Genomic DNA, 18,564 nt, shown 5'->3' on the forward strand with positions numbered 1-18,564 from the left:
GAACCCTGTAATCATGGCTGTGAATCCAGAATGGTTGTTAGCACATTGCTATTCTGTTGCTAACATGTTCTAGGTGGTTGTTCTGTGTGGTTGCATACTGGTCCATCATATCATATTGTGGTCCTTATAGTATATGACTTGTATCCTTCCTGTTTTATTATCTGTGGCAATTATAAAGGGATAGTTCACCCAAAAATAAAAATTATGTCATAATTTACCCTCATGTCGTTCCAAATCCATAAGACTTTGTTTCATTTTCAAAAGACAAATTAAGGTATTTAGAATGAAACCTGAGCCTTAATCAAATTTTTCATTTATCATATAAACCAATTGTCACTCTTCCAAAGACTTGGATTAAACTGTTCAATTCATATGGATTATTGAATTTTGCCTGTATGGCCTTTTTGTTGTTGTTGTTGAAGTTTTGGTTACTTTGACTTTCAATGCAGGGTCAGAAACCTCTCAGGTTTCTTTAAAAACATCTAAATTTGTGTTTCGAAGAATATCCAAAATCTTAAGGGTTTGTATGGTGGCCTAGTAGTGCACATCAGAATGAAATTTGCCACAACACAATGCATTGGACTAAGACTGATGATACACGGGGCAATGTTTTGAGCAAAAACATTTTTTAAATGTTTTTTATTACCAACTTTCCCACTGAGCATAGGTAACAAATTTCTATCTGGATACATAATATCAGTTGTTAACCCTGTGTCTCACCTGGTTGCCAGTTGATGGCAACATTTCCCAAAGTTGCCATGCAACATTGTTAAAAAAGTTCCCCCGTGTATCATCAGACTAATTTCGTTTTATTGTGCTAAGGTTTTGTTGTGTTGCGGCTTGTTTCCATTGTGTCATACAAATTTCATTGTGCTATAGCTTGTTTCAACTGTGTTGTGCTAATTTTGTGTGTTGTGGCTTGTTTCTGTTGTGTTTTGCTGATTTGGTTTGTGTTGTCTTGTACTCCACTAGGGCACCGTGGTTTGACATGATGTGAGGGTGTGTAAATGAAATTGTAAATTTTTGGGTGAACTGTCTTTTTAAGACCCAATGCTGAGAAACGCAATAGCACATTTCCACGCAGCAAGCCACACAATTTGTTGCATTATTCATGTCTGCAGCATAACCAGTTCAGGACTATTTACATACCAAAGTTTAAAAACCCTAAGTGTGCGCTATAGTAGAATATGCATGTCTAAGCAAGTGCCACTAATGAATAGTTTTTCATTTGAAAGCGTTTACTTCTGTCATTAAACACAGTCATTCTATGAGGATTGGTTAATGCGATTATGTTATTATGTGATCTTTTTAGCCTCCTGCTGCTCCTGCGTGGCCCAAATCAATGACATCATGAGTTAAATTTACAGGCCAGTCGTCATGTGGCCTGGCAAGCTGTGCTGCCACAGGGAGAGCATGAAATAGGCTATTCCACATGTGGAAAGATGGAAAATGGCTTGTGGCTTCCTGTGGACTTTCATTGTTGGCACTGGCAATTTGGAATTCTAAAATGCTGGAATTGCTTTTTGGTCTCAGTGTTGTTTATAGGTTAATAAATCCTTTGATTGTTTTTCTGCAAGGATTGATGGATTATTTTTTGTTACCTACAGCCATGCCTTTGTGTTAAAAAAGCAATTTCCATAATGCAGCATTTTAATTTTTTACTACACCATCACGGGTTCTTGCGGTAAGGAATCTTTCTCTATAATTCCCCTATAATTTGATTAACTCATGCTTGCCAGAGTGTGATTTTCTCTCAATAGGAGATGTCGTAGAGGGTCTAAATGGCCACTAATTTGGATCAGGCCCCATTGTGCAAGACTTGTCACCTCTGCAATCCCCACCAATTACATTCAGTGCTCTGCAAATCCCAGGATGTATTAATGCTCAAGAACAATTAAAGCAGCTGGAACATATTCTTTTTTTTTTTTGTAAGTTAATATGAAGTAAAGGAGGCATCAATCCAGTTACAAGACTGATGGAACGGTGTATGTGGTGGTTGGGCAATAAATGATTGTCCGAGATAAAAACCTGCCTTAAATACTGTGAGGAAGAGTAATGTAGTGCAATTATCCAAGAATGAAAGCAATATTTCCATAAAAGTAAAATGTGTGTTGATGTGCATTCACACCATTCAAAGGTTTGGGATCATTAAGATGTTTTTGAAAGAAGATTCTTATTCTCAACAAGGCTGCATTTATTTGATCAGAAATACAGTAAAAACAGTAATATTGTAAAACATGAATATAATTTTAAGTAAAGTTTTCTATTTTAATATACAGTATGGTAAAAGGTGATTTATCCCTGTAATGGCAAAGCTGAATTTTCAGCATCATTACTTCAGTGTCACATGATCCTTCAGAAAACATTCTAATGTGCTGATTTGCTGCTCAAGAAACAATTATTATTATAAATGTTGAAAACAGTTGTGCTGCTTCATGAAGGTTGGAAACTGATGTGCTATTCTTTGATGAACAAAATTTGAATAACAGCATTAATTTAAAATAATATTGTCAATGTCTTCATTGTCATTTTTGATCAATTTAACGTGCCCCTGCTGAACAAAATATTTTTTACAAAATACTTTTGGGCGGTAGTATGTACATGTTCGCATTTGTACAGTATTTGAGCCTTACTTGCAAACTGTGACCACCCTATCCTGTAACTTAGTAATGAAATCTCTCAAAATCATACTTTTATATCCATCTCATCTCATAAAATAAAGATGAAGTGGTCATTTTGCATATTGTTTGGCCTTTGCGGATTAGTTTTAATCCATTGCAGTGTACATTCCACTTTTGGTTACCTTTTGTACTATAAACAATTTTGGCACTGTTTTGGGTTGCAACTTTGTTTAATGTAAAATTCTGAAGGCCAAACTGTAGAGCGGTTTTATCCAAACACCTCTTCCTCTCCTAAGGCTTGTGCTTGTACAGTTATGTGAGACCACGGTGTCCCTGCGGGATAGTGGGGCTTTCTTGTGGTTAAGTGCTTATTAAACAATTTGGCTGGGCAATCAAGCAGGCTACAGACAGGAGAGAATAAACAGACTTTAACTCTGGATTGAGCTCCTGAGGTATTGTGCCGAATATTTCGCCTGGGTTACCTTCTTTTTTCTTTAACTGTCTTCTAATTCATTGCATTGTTAGTTAACAGCTTGCTGTTATTTAGGAGATTTGGCTGCCTATTGTGTTTTGCTAGTCCTAAAATCCTGCTTGCTTTACCAAAAGATACTTCTCAACCTTATTTAGTTTCCTGCAAAGATGGTATGAGAAGAAGAACATCTGATTTGCTTGTTTGTTGTTTTATCTTCTATTTAGTTGTACAAATGTCATTGGATTTATGCAATTCAAATCAAATAAAATGTTGACTGAAATCAGATTGTGACCACTTACATTGCATTCAGTCAGTAGACAGCTTGAGTCATTTCCATTAAAATGGGACTTTGCACATACACAGGCACATACATTGTGTTCCAGTGCACAAATCACAGCCTGCGTACATGCAAATTTGGTTAGAGGGCACAGAGAGAGAGAGAGAGAGAGAGAGAGAGAGAGAGAGAGAGAGAGTGTGTGTTATAATCCCCTCTCTGCTAATAGAAGCCAGGTGGTGTGTGTGACTGTAAATGTTTTCCCATGGATTTCTGTGGTTGGTTGAATCCTAGAAGATTCTGACTTGAGAGCATTACATGCTTTGTCATACTGCAGTTTAAAACAGTGAAACAATAGCATTCACAGAGCCCCACTGGCCCCTTCTTGACGTCTGTATGTGGTGTGTGTGTGTGTGTGTGTGTGTGTGTGTGTGACTCTTTTGTGTGCTTTACATTAGTTTACTATGCTAAGTAGATGTAGTCATGCTCTGTTCATATAATCACAAGTGGCTTAAAAATACAGTGACTGTTGATTCTGTTACTATTCATTCATTTGGTTACTATTCTGTTACTATTAATTGATTCATTGAATCAAGTGCGATTCAGTTGTTTGTTTGTTCATTCATTTGATTAATTCTGTTCATTCAGGCATAAGTGGCTTGCAAATATATAGTATTAGTAACTGTTGATTCTGTTACTATTTGTTGATTTAGTTGTTAATTCAGTAGTTTGCTCAGTTCATTCATTCAGTCAGAAATGGTTAACAAATATTATAGTGGCTGTTGATTATGTTACTATTCATTGATTCAGTTCCTTTTTGTTCATTTAGTTGTTTCTCTTCGTTGACTTGTTTGATTGTTCATTCTGTTTAGCTGTTCTGTTTAAGTCACAAGTTTGTACTCGAAATTATAGTAGCTGTTGATTCTTTTTACTATTCATGGATATATTTATTAATTCACTCGTTTGTTTGCTCATTCTGTTCAGTTCTTGTGTTTGTTCAGTCACTAGTTACAAGCAAAAATTATTGTGGCAGTTAATTTAGACGTCAATATGGTTGAATGCATTGCAAATACTGTATACTTGCAGAAACAGGAATAAAAAATACATGTTTTACAATCTTCATGTTTTACATGAATCACACTCACTTGAACTTGAATCACAATGAACTATTGCTTTAAGGTCTTTCCTCCCCCTCAAGCCCCATATACATTACTTTGGTGATTTTCCCTGGTAAACTACAGCCCTTGCTTGGGAATATTTGCTAAGGAAATTTATTGCGCATGCATAAGATGGGCCCATATGTGTGAGTGGGAGCAAAAGAGTGGTTGGGGGAGAATTCCACGCCTTGAATGCATTAGACTGGGAAGCGTGATCCCCCTGGAGGATTCCTGGAGCCTGGCCTGGGACCTCACGGCCAAGTGAGGGGGCCAATCGGAGCCCAGCTTCTCAACATCTGGGCCTTTTCTCATTCCAGCTCAGTGGTCAGTCTGGAGCTCAAGTCTCTGGGCTTGTAGATAAAAAAAACAAGAGGTGCAAGAGAAGATCACATGCGGTTTCATGTATAATTCATAGCGTAGATTAAATGAAACTGCTTGCGGTGAACAAATTTTCTATTTATATGTGTGGGAGCCAACACAAGCATTAGTGACAATTATTTGTGCTCAAGCCTTTCAGATAAAGTTCTCAGCTAGCTTGCATCTTAAAGAGGATATTCAGATATTCATATTCAGCCTAAAGGGTCTTTTTGTAGAGAAGATAACAGCTTGATTGGGTCTTGCTAAAACAAGCAACCCCATTGGGTTTGTGTGGACAGCCATTCACATTCTAACAGCCACTTCCTCTTTTACGTCACTGCTTCCTGTGTGTATTCTCCTAGTCTAGCCATAATAATCTTCTCAGTATTAACAATCTTATTCCCAAATGATATTGAAGACATCATAGCAAAAGGAATTTACGTTCAGTCATGAGTTAATTCTGAACTTATGTTGATTCTGTTGATTCATTCATTCACCTGGCTGTTCATTAGTTTATTCAGTTTTTTGTCTGTTTGTTTCTTCAGGTCATTATTTCATTCTTTCAGTCACAAGTGGCTAGCAAATATTATATATACAAATAATAAGACCATTAATTCTGTTGCTATCAGTTGATCTATTCTTTGATTCAGTTGTCTGTTTGTTCATTCAGTTCATTCTGTTCATTCAAGCACAAGTGACTATAGCAAATATTTTAGGGTCAGTTGATTCTGTTCTGTTACTTCATTGATTCAGTTATTACTTTTTTTTTTCATTTCATTCAAATGGTTCACAAAATGCCTGTTATAGGGACTGTTGATTCTGTTATTGTTCATTCACTGATTCATTAATTTATTAATTGATTCAAATCTGTGCTTGTTTGTTGATTCTGTAATTTATTATCTTAATTGTTTCACAAGTTACAAACAAAATACTGCAATAGGTGCTAGTTATTTTACGATTCATTCATTCATTCATTAATTTACTGGTTTGTTTGTTCTTTCTGTTCAGTTTTCTGTTTGTTCAGTCACAAATTACTAGCAAAAATTATCATATCTCTTGATTCTTTAACTATTCATTCATTGATTCATTTGTTTGTTCATTTGTTCTCTTAGTGTAATCACAAGATGCAAGCAAATGTTGCAGCAGCTGTTGATTTTTTTTTTTTTTTACTATTCATTGATTCATTGATTCATTCGCCTTTTTTTGTTGTTTCTGTTCAGTTGTTCTGTTTGTTCAGTCACAAGTTACTAGCAAAAATTCAGTAGCAGTTGATTCTTAAAATATTCATTGATTCATGTTTGGAGAGAATATAAGAGAGCTTGCCCAAAAAGCAACCCCATTGGGTTTGTGTGGACAGCCATTCACATTCTAACAGCCACTTCCTCATTTACATCACTGCTTCCTGTGTATCCTTCTAGTCTAGCCATAATAATCTCCTCGATATCAACAGTCTTATTCCCGAATGATGCCGAGAACATCACAGCTAAAGGAATGATAACATGGAGCAATGAGCATGGGGCTTCCTGTCAAAGGCTTTGATCAGGAACCTGACCCGCATGACCCCATTACTGAGCGCAGGACCAGAAAACGACTAAAGGCTTGTGTTAAATAGGCTCAAATATTTTTAAACGAGGAATTTCAGCATTAGAAGATCCATGTGGTTTCAATTGTGTACTTCGACGCTGGTGAGAATGCAGAGACACCATCTTGGCTACTGTGCAAATGTGCTGCCTGGAAGTCCACTGAGTTTTCTTGATGCTTGTGCTCAACCATCTGTATGACATTCATATTCTCCCTGGCAAACGCTGAGGGTTTGTGCTCTTATTCTGTGAAACTAATTATTCAGTTACTTCATATAAGCACTTGTAGATCCACATCTGGACTGGCTCATTTCTTACACAATATCCATTTCGGGTTTAATCTCTAAGATCAGTTTATTTAATGAGACACTTGGAATGGTTATGAACGTATCAGATTGTATATAGTGTAAGTTATGATTAAATGCTTTCTGGTTATTTCATTGTAGACTGTTTGAAATGCGACGTGACAGCAGATGACACGTTCAGCATCTACTGTTTTGACAGCGAGGCCGAGAGTCATCAAGGTTGTGCTGACCGCTGGTTTGGTATTTTGCTCCATAGGCTGGTTTTATAATGGAAAGCCTGTGCTGAAGTTTAAAGTGATGGGTCTCTCAAAGAGATCAGCTGCTGACAGACAGGAGATCACGGGCTCAGAACAGCCAGCTGGAGCAGTGATGGAGTGAGACAGTTGCTGAGGTGGACAGACATGACCTGACTTCGCAGATTTAAACGTCCAGCAGTCTGTGTGTTAGACAAATGAATCAGAGAATAGAAAGCTGTAGGTCATCATTTAAGTGTTCTTAATTTTGATTTGAATTTTTAAACCTCTTCAGGCTAGACATTGGGGTTAGTAAAACAACAACAACAAAAAAACTCCTGTATTTGAAATAAAATAAATAAAATGTGTCTAAATGAAGAAACAAATAAATAAAAAAATTTGTTACACTATATGGAGTTCTAAAATACATATGATTAAAATAAATACATATATGATTGGTATTATAATTATATAATTTGTATGTCATTTTTAGTGTGCCTGATTGAAATAAATTAAATGCACACACACACACACACACACACACACACACACACACACACACACACACACACACACATATATAGTAGATTGTATAATATAATGTTGATCATGTATTTATTTTATCATAAGTATTTTAGAACTTTAGTGTAAAATTATTATTTTTAAAAAATGTAATTCAAGTGTAAAAGGTACATAAAAGGTACATAAAGATATATATGAAGTGTAAAATTAAATATAAAATGCACACACACACACACAACACGCTGACTTTTTCCAAAATTCTATATCGGTTAACCTCCAGTTACTAGTCTTTTCTTTAGGTGGTCAGACGGTCATATCCCCAAGCCAGACATTCCATTGCAGATCCCGCAAGAGGGGTAATGTTTGGCCCTGACCTTTGACCTTTGACACGTAAGCTGAGGCACAGCAGATGACCCTCGTGTTCTCCCGGGAGGTTTTTCCCATCAGATGACTCCATTAGTGAATAAAGCTCAGGCACATTAACACTCACCTTGATAAAGGCCACACTCATACCTGTTTACTAGACACATGACTGGCCTTGTATCACTGTTCCCTCTGATCTCTGAAGATAACAAACAATGCACTGCTTTATGTTAATGCAAAGCTAAACATTTTTCTTATAATAACAAATCTTTGATTCAGGTTGACCAGACTTTAAAACTAATCAGTTAAGAGTTTTACTGCATGCAGTAGTCGTTTATATAAAAGTATACATTTTTCATTAAACACGCTTTTTGCCATCACCTATTTTTTTCCCCATCTAGGCTTGGATCAACTTTTGACATTACAGACAGAAATCCCCATCACAAATAGCAGTATCCTCTCTGTTATGATGATAATGCCATGCTGAGTGCAAAATGGAAACCATAGAGGCCCATAATTAAATGAGCCGTCGCTGTTCATGGTATGTCTATTCTTCCTCAGCATGACCATTTTTTTCTTTATACCTTTTTGTCCCACACTTTAATTTACTTCTATTATATTCTATTCTATTCTATTCTACACTCTAAAAATGCTGTTTTGTTAAAAAAAAATTAACCCAACAGTTGGGTTAGTCCTTATTTGATGCAAAGATCAGTTGAAACAACCCATATTTATTTGTTTATGTTTTATTTATATATTATATACACATTATATTGCTTTTGTTCACAGACTGGAGTATGCGAGCATAGTTTGTGCTTTTTGCCTTGAGAAAGGAGTTTTATTTTAGAAGTAGGCCTATGTGTAAGGCATATATTGTTATTGTTTGTATTTATATTTTGTATTTATTAGTATTTTAACACTTAATGTGTATTGTTCACAAATGCATATATTTGTTGCTATATTTATATTTAAAATACACATTTCCACAAATACATTTTGTGCATATATATATATATATATATATATATATATATATATATATAGAGAGAGAGAGAGAGAGAGAGAGAGAGAGAGAGAGAGTGAGAGAGAGAGAGAGAGAGAGAGTGAGAGAGAGAAAGAGAGAGAGAGAGAGAGAGAGAGAGTGAGAGAGAGAGAGAGAGAGAGAGAGAGAGAGAGAGTGAGAGAGAGAGAGAGAGAGAGAGAGAGATCGTATGTTACGAGCAGAAGGAGAAACTTCAAACAACCCCACATCTGCTCTGTAACACTGCGGCTCCAGACAGCGGCTGTGCGTCTTGTACCAACGCGTGTCCTAAACTGGATTATTTGGGAGATTGTTATCACATTATTGTTTTTGATATGCATTTATTTTTCGGAAAAGTTTCCCGTTGTGGTCTGTGGCTGCGGGGCAGGTGAAGAAGAGGACGAGAAGTCTCGCTATCTTTCAGAAATAACGGTAGCCACTGATTGATTATTATGAGCGCGGATTGACGATGACAGCGAAACGAAAGTCTCTCACACTGACACTCAGACGATCCTTCAGTGAGCAGCTCAGAGAATCCACGTCCAAAGCTTGGGATTTATTGTGGAAAAGTGTCAGAGAGAGACGACTTGCAGGTTAGTGACACTGAAGTAAAGTTCACGCGCTCTGCATTGCAGCGTACGCTGACAGTGATATGATGACGTGCACAACGTGAGAACTAGACGATTGCATTTATTTATTGTGTTGAGATTATTGAGCATCGTTGCTGAAGCTTTTAAGTTGCTTAACTTTGCATTATCTTTAAGGGTTTGGTATAATACAAGAAGAAAGACGGGCTAGTTACACTTTTTAGCCTAGGCTACTAGACTAAATATTTCGAAGTTGTTAATAATTAAGATATTAGAGTAACGTTACATTGTTCACAAGAAAGTACTATTTAATTCTGTCTACTTCAGTTAGTTGTGAAATGTATTAATTTATAGGTTAAATTTGTTTCTGCGCCACATATTTTTCAGTATATTAGATTTTGCAGCGAAATTTAAAAGGTAAAACGATTTGGATACAGCAATGAAGCCACAATTCAAAATGTTGTTTTAGCCAAATAACGTGCACTTTTTATGTTTATAATATAATTTAAACACATTTACCAACGTGTTTCAGTATAATTCAGGTGTGTGTGTGTGTGTGTGTGTGTGTGTGTGTGTATATATATATATATATGCTTGTATATTATAGAAAAAATAGATAGTTAGATGTATGTATGTATAGACAACAGCTTCATTATATTGAATGGGGACTTCCACTAGTCTGCTCTCAGCAATTTATTTTTGTGCGTTTGCTTGAGTGTGAATTTACTGGCAGGTGTGCTGAACACCCATTAAATGCTATTAAAAAATGAAAAATGCTATTAACTTTAATGGACTTCTAAATTTCTATGGACTTCAAATTGGAGACGCAGTGTTTGACCACTAGATGTCAGTCAATGCAACGTGGTGCCTTAGTGGAAAACACTAGTAATCACTTTTAATATTTAAGCTTTATTTTTCTCTTGGAATGCTTTATGGTGGTCCATCTATTAGTTTTATTGGACAGTAATTAAAACTCTGCTGTTATTAGATTTAAATCTTTAACAGCTTGTGTATTTGATTTGTTCAAGGTTCTTTGTTTATTTGGGCACATGATCAGGCTGCCATGGGGATTGTGATAAAATGTGGAGGCATTGCTGGCATGCATATCACGTTCATTTCCATATATGTATTTCAGAGATGTGATGTGCTATGTAGGTGGCAGTCATGTGCACGCTCTGGCCTGACTGTTTATACACATGCCAAACAATGAGGAGCTCTTTGAGGCGTGATGATGGTGGAGAGCTCAGTGTGGCTCTTGAGCCTTGAGCCTCTATTAAAAGTTCAACCATGAAGGATATTCTGGCAGATAGAGCCACGACTTTTAGTTTTGTCCTTCAAAAGAAGGTTTATTGTTGTATGCTTTGGACAAGCTGAAAATGACTGTCTATAGTAATATTCAAAAGTTTACGGTCAGTACGATTTTTAAATGTTTTTGAAAGAAGTCTCTTATGCTCAGCAAAGCTGCATTTATTTGGTCATGAATACAGTGGAAAAACAGCAATTTTGTTTTATATTATTACAAGTAACTGTTTTCTTTTGTAATATATTTTAAAATGTACATTATTCCTGATTTTTTTGCATCATTATTCTAGTCTTCAGTGTCACATGATCTTTCAGAATCTTTCTAATATGCTGATTTGCTGCTCAAGAAACATTTCTTATCAATACTGAAAACAATTGTGCTGCTTAATATTTTTATGGAAACCATGATAATATTTTTTTTTAGGATTCTTTGATGAATAGAAAGTCCAGATAAACACCATTTATTGGAATCTAAATGCCCTTTTTGACCAGTTTAATGCAACTTTGCTGAATGAAAGTATAATTTAATAATAATAAAAAAAACATTGTGCTTTTAGATTTTCAGCAAAAAGACTGGTTCAAATAATAACTAATTAAACTTGAATCGCAACAAGTTACAGTTATTTTTGTTAATGGATTTTATGATTATTGTGGTGTAATCTGTTTTAGATAAATGGATTGTTTTATCTAAACTAGATTATATCAAAATATCAGACTAGTGTGAAAAGAAAATGGTTCAAAAAATAGCATGTCAGGATCCTAAAGCAGAAAAATAGCAGAAAATTGTATAGAATGAAAAAAAAAGACATAACTTATATCGCCACATTTTTTTCCTAAGAATTAATATCACTAACCTTGCCAAATTGGGCAAATCCAGTGATTGTTTCATTCTCAGAAGTGCTGTTTGTATCTTTCTTCAAAGTTTTAGCATGTTTAATAAAAGTGAAGTTGCATTTTTGATTTCAGCCAGCATCCATGAGTCTCTCTTCAAAGACTGCAGCCCACATAGAATGAGGGATTTGTGTATGGTTGCATCATTGTTGCATTATGGTCTGCATTTCAACACTTTTGTTTCGGGATCATGCTTAGGCATCGTTCAAATCTCCTGACAGACCGTTTGCAAAAGAGCCTCTTAAACCAAAGGCAGCAGCGATCAAGGGCCACAAGACAGATTACAACAACATTTAGCTCATTTTGCTGTTACCAAATAAAGTCATGCTACATAAATGTGATGCGGCTTTGACACTTTCAAAGGGAGGTTCACCTGCTGGTTTTATCTGGCTCTTGCCCACGTTCAGCAGCCCTTCCCAGAAACCCACAGAGTAAATATTATGCCGATAACTTTTCTTTCCACTGGTTGTGTTGATATCTTCGCTCTCAGTACGCCTAAGTTGTGGAGTCAGCATCCTGGGCCAGAGTTTCTCAGCCAGGACATTTATTAGGAATCAGCTGTCATCCTGACAAGCCTCTCTTGTGACTAGTCTTCATCTGACCTGATTGTGGAATCCACAAAACTGTTTATTTATGTTTCAATCAAAATGTAGCTATTAATTCATGAAGGTGTACAAACACAGTTACGTTTTCTTGGCAGTTGCTTCTGGCTTCTGCCTCAGCTAGTGGAAAAATACACAAATGAAGTACCAAGGTGACTGTGAAGTAGGACTGTCTGTATAACATCCAAAAAAACCATCTACTGTGCTCTTCAAAGATCTGAAGTTGAAACTGAAGCTGTTGCTATTGAGTTCAAACGTGCTGAGACAGGTTGTATATGTGTGTTGAATAAATATGCATATTTATTTGTTTGTTAGTTACATTTACACAAAATGAATATACATTTATTTTTTTAGATATATTTTTTTAATCTTTTCCAGTCATCCCCCTTGTGTGTCCTTAATATACTTGTTAAATGATTTGTCTTTAATTTATCTTAAATTTTTTGTTATTTTAAATTTTTCATTTTCATATTAATTAATTTATCTTTTTTGTTCTTGTCTAACCCCCCTGTGTATTATTCATTTATTTTTATTTTACTTATTAGTTTATCTTTATCTTTTGTGTTTTCTAATAATCTCCCTTGTGTGTTATTTATATTAAACTATTACATTATTTGTCTTTAATTTATCTTTTTATCCCCCTCGTACATTATTACTATTTTTGTTGCTATTGTTCTTGTTATATTTATTTAATTTATTTTATTTACCTTTTAATTTGTTCATTTATCTTTATCTTATTTGTTTATTTAATATGAATTAATATGACGTATTAATTTTTTCTTTTACTATCATCCACCTTGTGTATCATTTATTCAAATATTTATATTTTATTTGTTGCATTCAAATTATTTTTTATAATTGTCATAGTAATATTATTTTTTTTTAATTGAATTATTAGTAGGCTAAATAAGCCCAAGCCTTTTCCCATTATCCATTCAGATGATATATATATATATATATATATATATATATATATATATAGAGAGAGAGAGAGAGAGAGAGAGAGAGAGAGAGAGAGAGCATATGGAATGTGCATTCTTTGGCGAGTGGTGAGCAGGGTCTGTTCAGTCCTCCACTTTTGCATACATTTATTTCGAGAGCTGTCAGACATTCATCTTTGGCTCCTGTATAGAGATGATGAGAGACTTGGCAATGGCAGGTTTGGCTCTGAATATTGAGCTAAATCTGGCAGAGCACTCAGTTCTGCTTGACAAAGATGTTTGATCTGTTTTCAATAACACATCTTCTCCTACATAAAGCTAAAAATGTGTTGGAGAAGTGGCTAATCTACAAAGAGGACTCGGTCAATAGTTAATAAAGGATAGATGTTGTATTGCTCAGATTAGGCGTGGGGTGCAAAAACCTCTCCTTGTTCTTGCTATGTTGAAATAAGCATCTGATAATTGATTTGACCAGTCTAAACTATTTTTTACAAGCTGTAGCTTTGTTGAATGGTTTGTTGAAAGTTTTATTTCATTTCATTCCAGAGTGCTTCATCATTCAGAGAGCACTTGTGAACCATTTCCATGTAAAACCATTGAAGATACCATCATATGTCTATCTAGACAAATTAAAGTGACTGAAATTATGATATGGTATAACAGCTGATTTTCTTTGTCAGACTCAGTGTGTGCTGTAATGTAAAGTGCATAAAACACTTATTACAACCCATTTCCTCCAAATAAACCAAACCTGTGCCAGAACTGGAGTAGGCTGCCATTGACTGAAGGATTATTAAACACAAGCAATAAAATATTTAAAGCACTTAACCGTTAATCGTTTATTCAGTAGCCAAAAACTAAGAACTTTTCCATGGACTATTATTTTATTTTGGCCTGTTTTTCCCTCATGTAGAGTCAGTTTATTGTTATAAAGTCCATTTATTATTTTTTTTTTTTATCAATGTCTTTATTATTTTTTGTTAATTTTATGCTTAATTTATATGTCAAAGACAACCTATTTTGTTGTCTTCATCAATTAAAAAAATATAAAAAATAAATAAATAAAAAACAATAAACAGCCTATTAAATGCAAGTAAAATGTTTACTTTAATGTTTCAAATAAGTTGTGAAAATAAAATATGGGTGAAATAATGTTCCATCGTCATTCAGCGTGACAGACATTTATATGTACAAATGAAACAACATACTTATTCTGACCTGTACTAATTCAAATATATAAAACAAAAAGTGATCATACCAAATTTTATGACGTTTTAAATGATTAAGAACAACAAATCTTGTAAATATGTCTAACAATTTATGTAAATAATTTATTAAAATAATTGAATTTTTCTCTTAAAAAATAAAAATAAATTGGGCACAATGTTTATTTTTTCATACTAATGCACAAAAAAACCTTGTATTAAACTTTTGTTCTGATGCTTGAAACCCCCTTTTCAACATATATACACACACATATATAATATTTAAAACCCCATTCAGTATAACATGAATCTACACTTTAAGCGGTCTGTGTGGAAAAACGAATCACAGCATTCATTGGGCTCTGTGAGTTACACCTGTAGTCAACAGAGCCCTTTTGTGCATTATGGGATTGCAAGTGCATGCACTGTACCTTGTTTATAAGCTCAAGCTTTGGGTCAACAAATAAGATCATTTTTAATGTAGCGACACAAACTGCACAGAACGTCTTTAAAACTGTTACAGAGTAGAAAACATGAAAACTTTCCTGTGGCGAGGGGCGTTGGAGTGAGGGATGGGGTAGTTTATGTATAAATAGCAGCAGGATTGCAGGCGCTGGTTGAATTGCGGTCTTTGTGTGGTTTGTAGTATGGTTAGTGTGTGCCAGTCAGGGAGGGGGCACAGAATGTGTTTAGATTGGTGTCGAGCCCATTTGTACCCGGTTCATGTGTTTAAGTGCCCGCTCACACTTCGACTAGTAGCGAGAGGCTTATAACACATACTCACAAGAAATGTGTGCTGTTCACCAGTGCCATAAGAGTGATGGAGTCAACAGAGGGTGGAACTGTTTTCAAAGATGTGGAGTCTATTTTCAGTCTGAAGACTTGGGTTGTTCCATGCAGCAATGGAACAAACACTCTTGCAAACCTTCCATTCATTCATTCAATCTTTGTTTTTTTTTTTGCAAAAATTCTAATTTAATTTGTTTAGTATAAATAAGCTGTGAGTGCCTTGCATGTATTTTTTTTATGAATTATACCTTTACCAATTTTATTTTAGTTATTCAGGTACACATGCAACATGTTTAACAGATGGTGAGTGTGTGATTAAGGACTGAGATTAAGTTAACTGTTTTATTGGTCCAACTACATCGAAAATTCTAATTTGAGTTTTGTTCTGTTGCTCATGTAGATCTCATTTGTGTTTCATTGAAGTATCAGCAATTCTGAATTTGTGATAGCATTGGAGACTGAGATCTTATTTTATATATATATTATTATATAGAATATATATATATATATATATATATATATATATATATATATATATATTATTATATTGAATTACATATAATTCAAATGTATATTAATGACACTTCTTATTTCATTGCATTTCATTTAATTGACATCATGTTTTTAGGAATCTGTCAGAATATTAAGGCCATGTGATAAATGCACATTATTTTAAATAAATAAATTAATTTATTAATGTTTTTTTTTCTTTTGCAAGTGGATCTAAGAGATAACTTAAGCAGGAACTATTAATGGCACTTTTTATTTTTATTTATTTATTTTAATTTTTTTATTGACATCATTTAAAAAAAAAATCTGTCGGGAAATTAGGGCCAAGACATAAATGCACATTATTTCAGCATAAACAAAGGTTCGTGTCTTTCACCTACAGTTGAGACGTTTCCTGTAAAACCTGTTTTAATGTGTGAAATGTCCATTTTAACATGAATGGCTGTTTCACAAGGTGAAGCCCCACTGTGCTCAGAACAAATATGGGGTTGGGGAATGAGTTTACCAACAAGACACCTTTTAGTATCCTTGTTTTCACATACACAGTTGCTCCTAGGTCTGTTTTCTTTTTGTATTGTTCTTATGGATTGTTTGTCTAAAACCTTTTTAATAAAGTTAATAGTTTTCCTGCCACTCTTTCTTTCTCTTTTCCCAAGTAACAAACTCCTCCTTAGCAAACTTGGCACCTGAGTGGTGCTTCACAGCAGCAGGATTGTTCTTTTAGGTCTGGGTGTTTCTCTTAGCCATGCTGTTTTTCTTTTTCCCCTCCCACGGCCCCCTGCTCTCCAGCTTTCTCCACTCGCTCAGTCCACAGGCATTCCTCTGGTATTTATATTTCCCTCCTGAACCAAGCAGCGCTCACACAGACCTTGAATTCAGCTCAGCCCCAAGGCCTGTCTCTGTCATCCTGGTTTTCCATTGGCTCACCTCTAGTCACTTGACTTGAAAAGGGGGCGGGACTGACAGCTGGCACTCTTCTGGAACCCTACGGACTCACATCTCACACATGTTACCGTGTCTGTGGACAGATTGGATGACTGTTGCAGGTAGTTGTTTTTGGGGAACGCGGCGCCAGACGTTTTGCGTTGTGTGATCATGTACAGGGAGCTGCAGCGCATCAAGAGCAGCGAATGTCTAGGAAACATGACCCCAGAGACGCAGGATATCTACCTGAGGATGGACCACCTCAGACGGCGCTCTGGGTACAGGCTGAGCAGGATCATTGCCCGTCAGCAGCTGCTTAACAGAATAGCGGCAGGTACAACATGACATTGGTTACATAAGGTTTTATGAGTCAGAATTGCTGTGTTTACGTGTGCGAGTTCGTTTATTTGTTGGGTTTGATAACCTTAATCAGTTTTGGAAGCATGAAGACATTGCAAGTCTTGGTTATGATATTATAGATCCCTTTTTTAGTTTATATCCCAATTTGTTTCAGTTAGCCAGTTGAAAGCAATCTCATACTATCGATCAGATTGTGTCAGGTCTTATATTCTACACGCTATAAATTTTTCTGTGACTGATTCATCTCTAGTTATTCAGTCACAAACTAATGAACCTAGTTGCACATAGACTTGACCTTTAAACTTTTGTTTGACTCATAACATTGTGTTGTTTAAATATTTATTCAAAGCACTTTATTTAGCAATTTGTAATTTATGTTGGATTATACTGAGGCAGAAAATAATATATTCTTAGTGAGGAATCTGTATTTGTCATGTCACACCTCCAGCTGCTGTTTTCGGTGAGAGCCAATGGTTGGTCGTTCAGGTAAATGGCATTTGACATCTTAGCTCCTCCCTTTTGCTTTGTGTTCATCGATGAGAGTTTACCCGAGGGGAACCTGAATACACACCCAGAGCAGAGGGCAGCCAATGCTGCGACGCCCGGGGAGCAGTTGGGGGTTTCATTCTCTTGCTCAAGAGTCTCACCTCAGTCGTGGTATTGAAGATGGTTTTTCACTCCCCCACCGAAAATTCCTGCCGGACCTGAAACTCAAACAAGTCATACTCTCTATCCATTAGGCCACGACTGCCCCAAGACATATTTATAAGGACAACACCTTTTTGTTCTTTCTTATTTACCTGTAATTGTACATTTCAGAGAAAAAAAAAAAGAGAAAAAGAGTATGAGACTTTATGTTTGGAGTTTTATTTAAGTATCATCAGCTGAACTGTCTCTCATAAAGTTCCTTAGGATAGATAAAAATAGACACAAATCTGAAAATCATTTACAGTTAACTGCTCAGAAAATTTGGTTTTGGAATAATTTGATGATAATTTTTTTGAGTTTATCTTGAAATCTCAGACATCTTGGCTGGAAATTCCTTTTAAGAAGTTGGGGAAGTTGTGGCCTAATGATTATAGAGTTTGACTCCTAACCCTAAGGTTGTGGGATCGAGTCTCGGGCCGGCAATACTGCAACTAAGGTGCCCTTGGGCTCTCTGGGTGTCGCAGTATAAATGGCTGTCCACTGCTGTGTGTGTGCACTTTGGATGAGTTAAGTGCAGAGCACGAGTTCTGAGTATGGGTCACCATACATGGCTGCATGTCACGTCACTTTCTCACGTCAAGAGACGTGAGATTACCAAAGAAGCTAATATGAAAAGCGGAATACTCTGTTCTCTCCTTTTAATCTTCTTGCTACCCAGGAGAAACAATTAAGATGTTAAAGAGATCTCTAAATTGAGAGATATTTATTCCATAGTTCATGTACTTGGTCTGAAGATACCAAAAAACGTTGAGTTCATACTGAAAATCTGTTGAGATGTCTTTTGAAACTCTAGTGTAGACATGAGACTACATGGACTTTTTTGTAGGAAACAAGTTTGTA

At 35.6% G+C, this 18,564-nt stretch overlaps 1 protein-coding gene across 4 annotated transcripts in view; it reads left to right on the top strand.

Moving 5' to 3' along the window:
- LOC132107836 (stAR-related lipid transfer protein 13-like) overlaps positions 1-18,564 on the top strand; it is an 82,857-nt gene that overhangs the window by 34,771 nt on the left and 29,522 nt on the right. Inside the window, exon 1 of one of the 4 annotated variants that reach the window (XM_059514111.1) lies at positions 9,115-9,498. The exons of 2 other annotated variants lie outside the window; for them this stretch is intronic. In XM_059514111.1, coding sequence (XP_059370094.1) covers positions 9,375-9,498 — 124 coding nt within the window. In that variant the 5' untranslated portion in view covers positions 9,115-9,374. Of the gene's footprint in view, positions 1-9,114; positions 9,499-16,752; positions 16,991-18,564 lie in introns of those variants that run through there. One more of the 4 variants, XM_059514110.1, reaches the window with a different exon arrangement.

The sequence above is a fragment of the Carassius carassius genome, chromosome 28 (assembly GCF_963082965.1).
Source record: "Carassius carassius chromosome 28, fCarCar2.1, whole genome shotgun sequence".
NCBI classification, from domain to species: domain Eukaryota; kingdom Metazoa; phylum Chordata; class Actinopteri; order Cypriniformes; family Cyprinidae; genus Carassius; species Carassius carassius.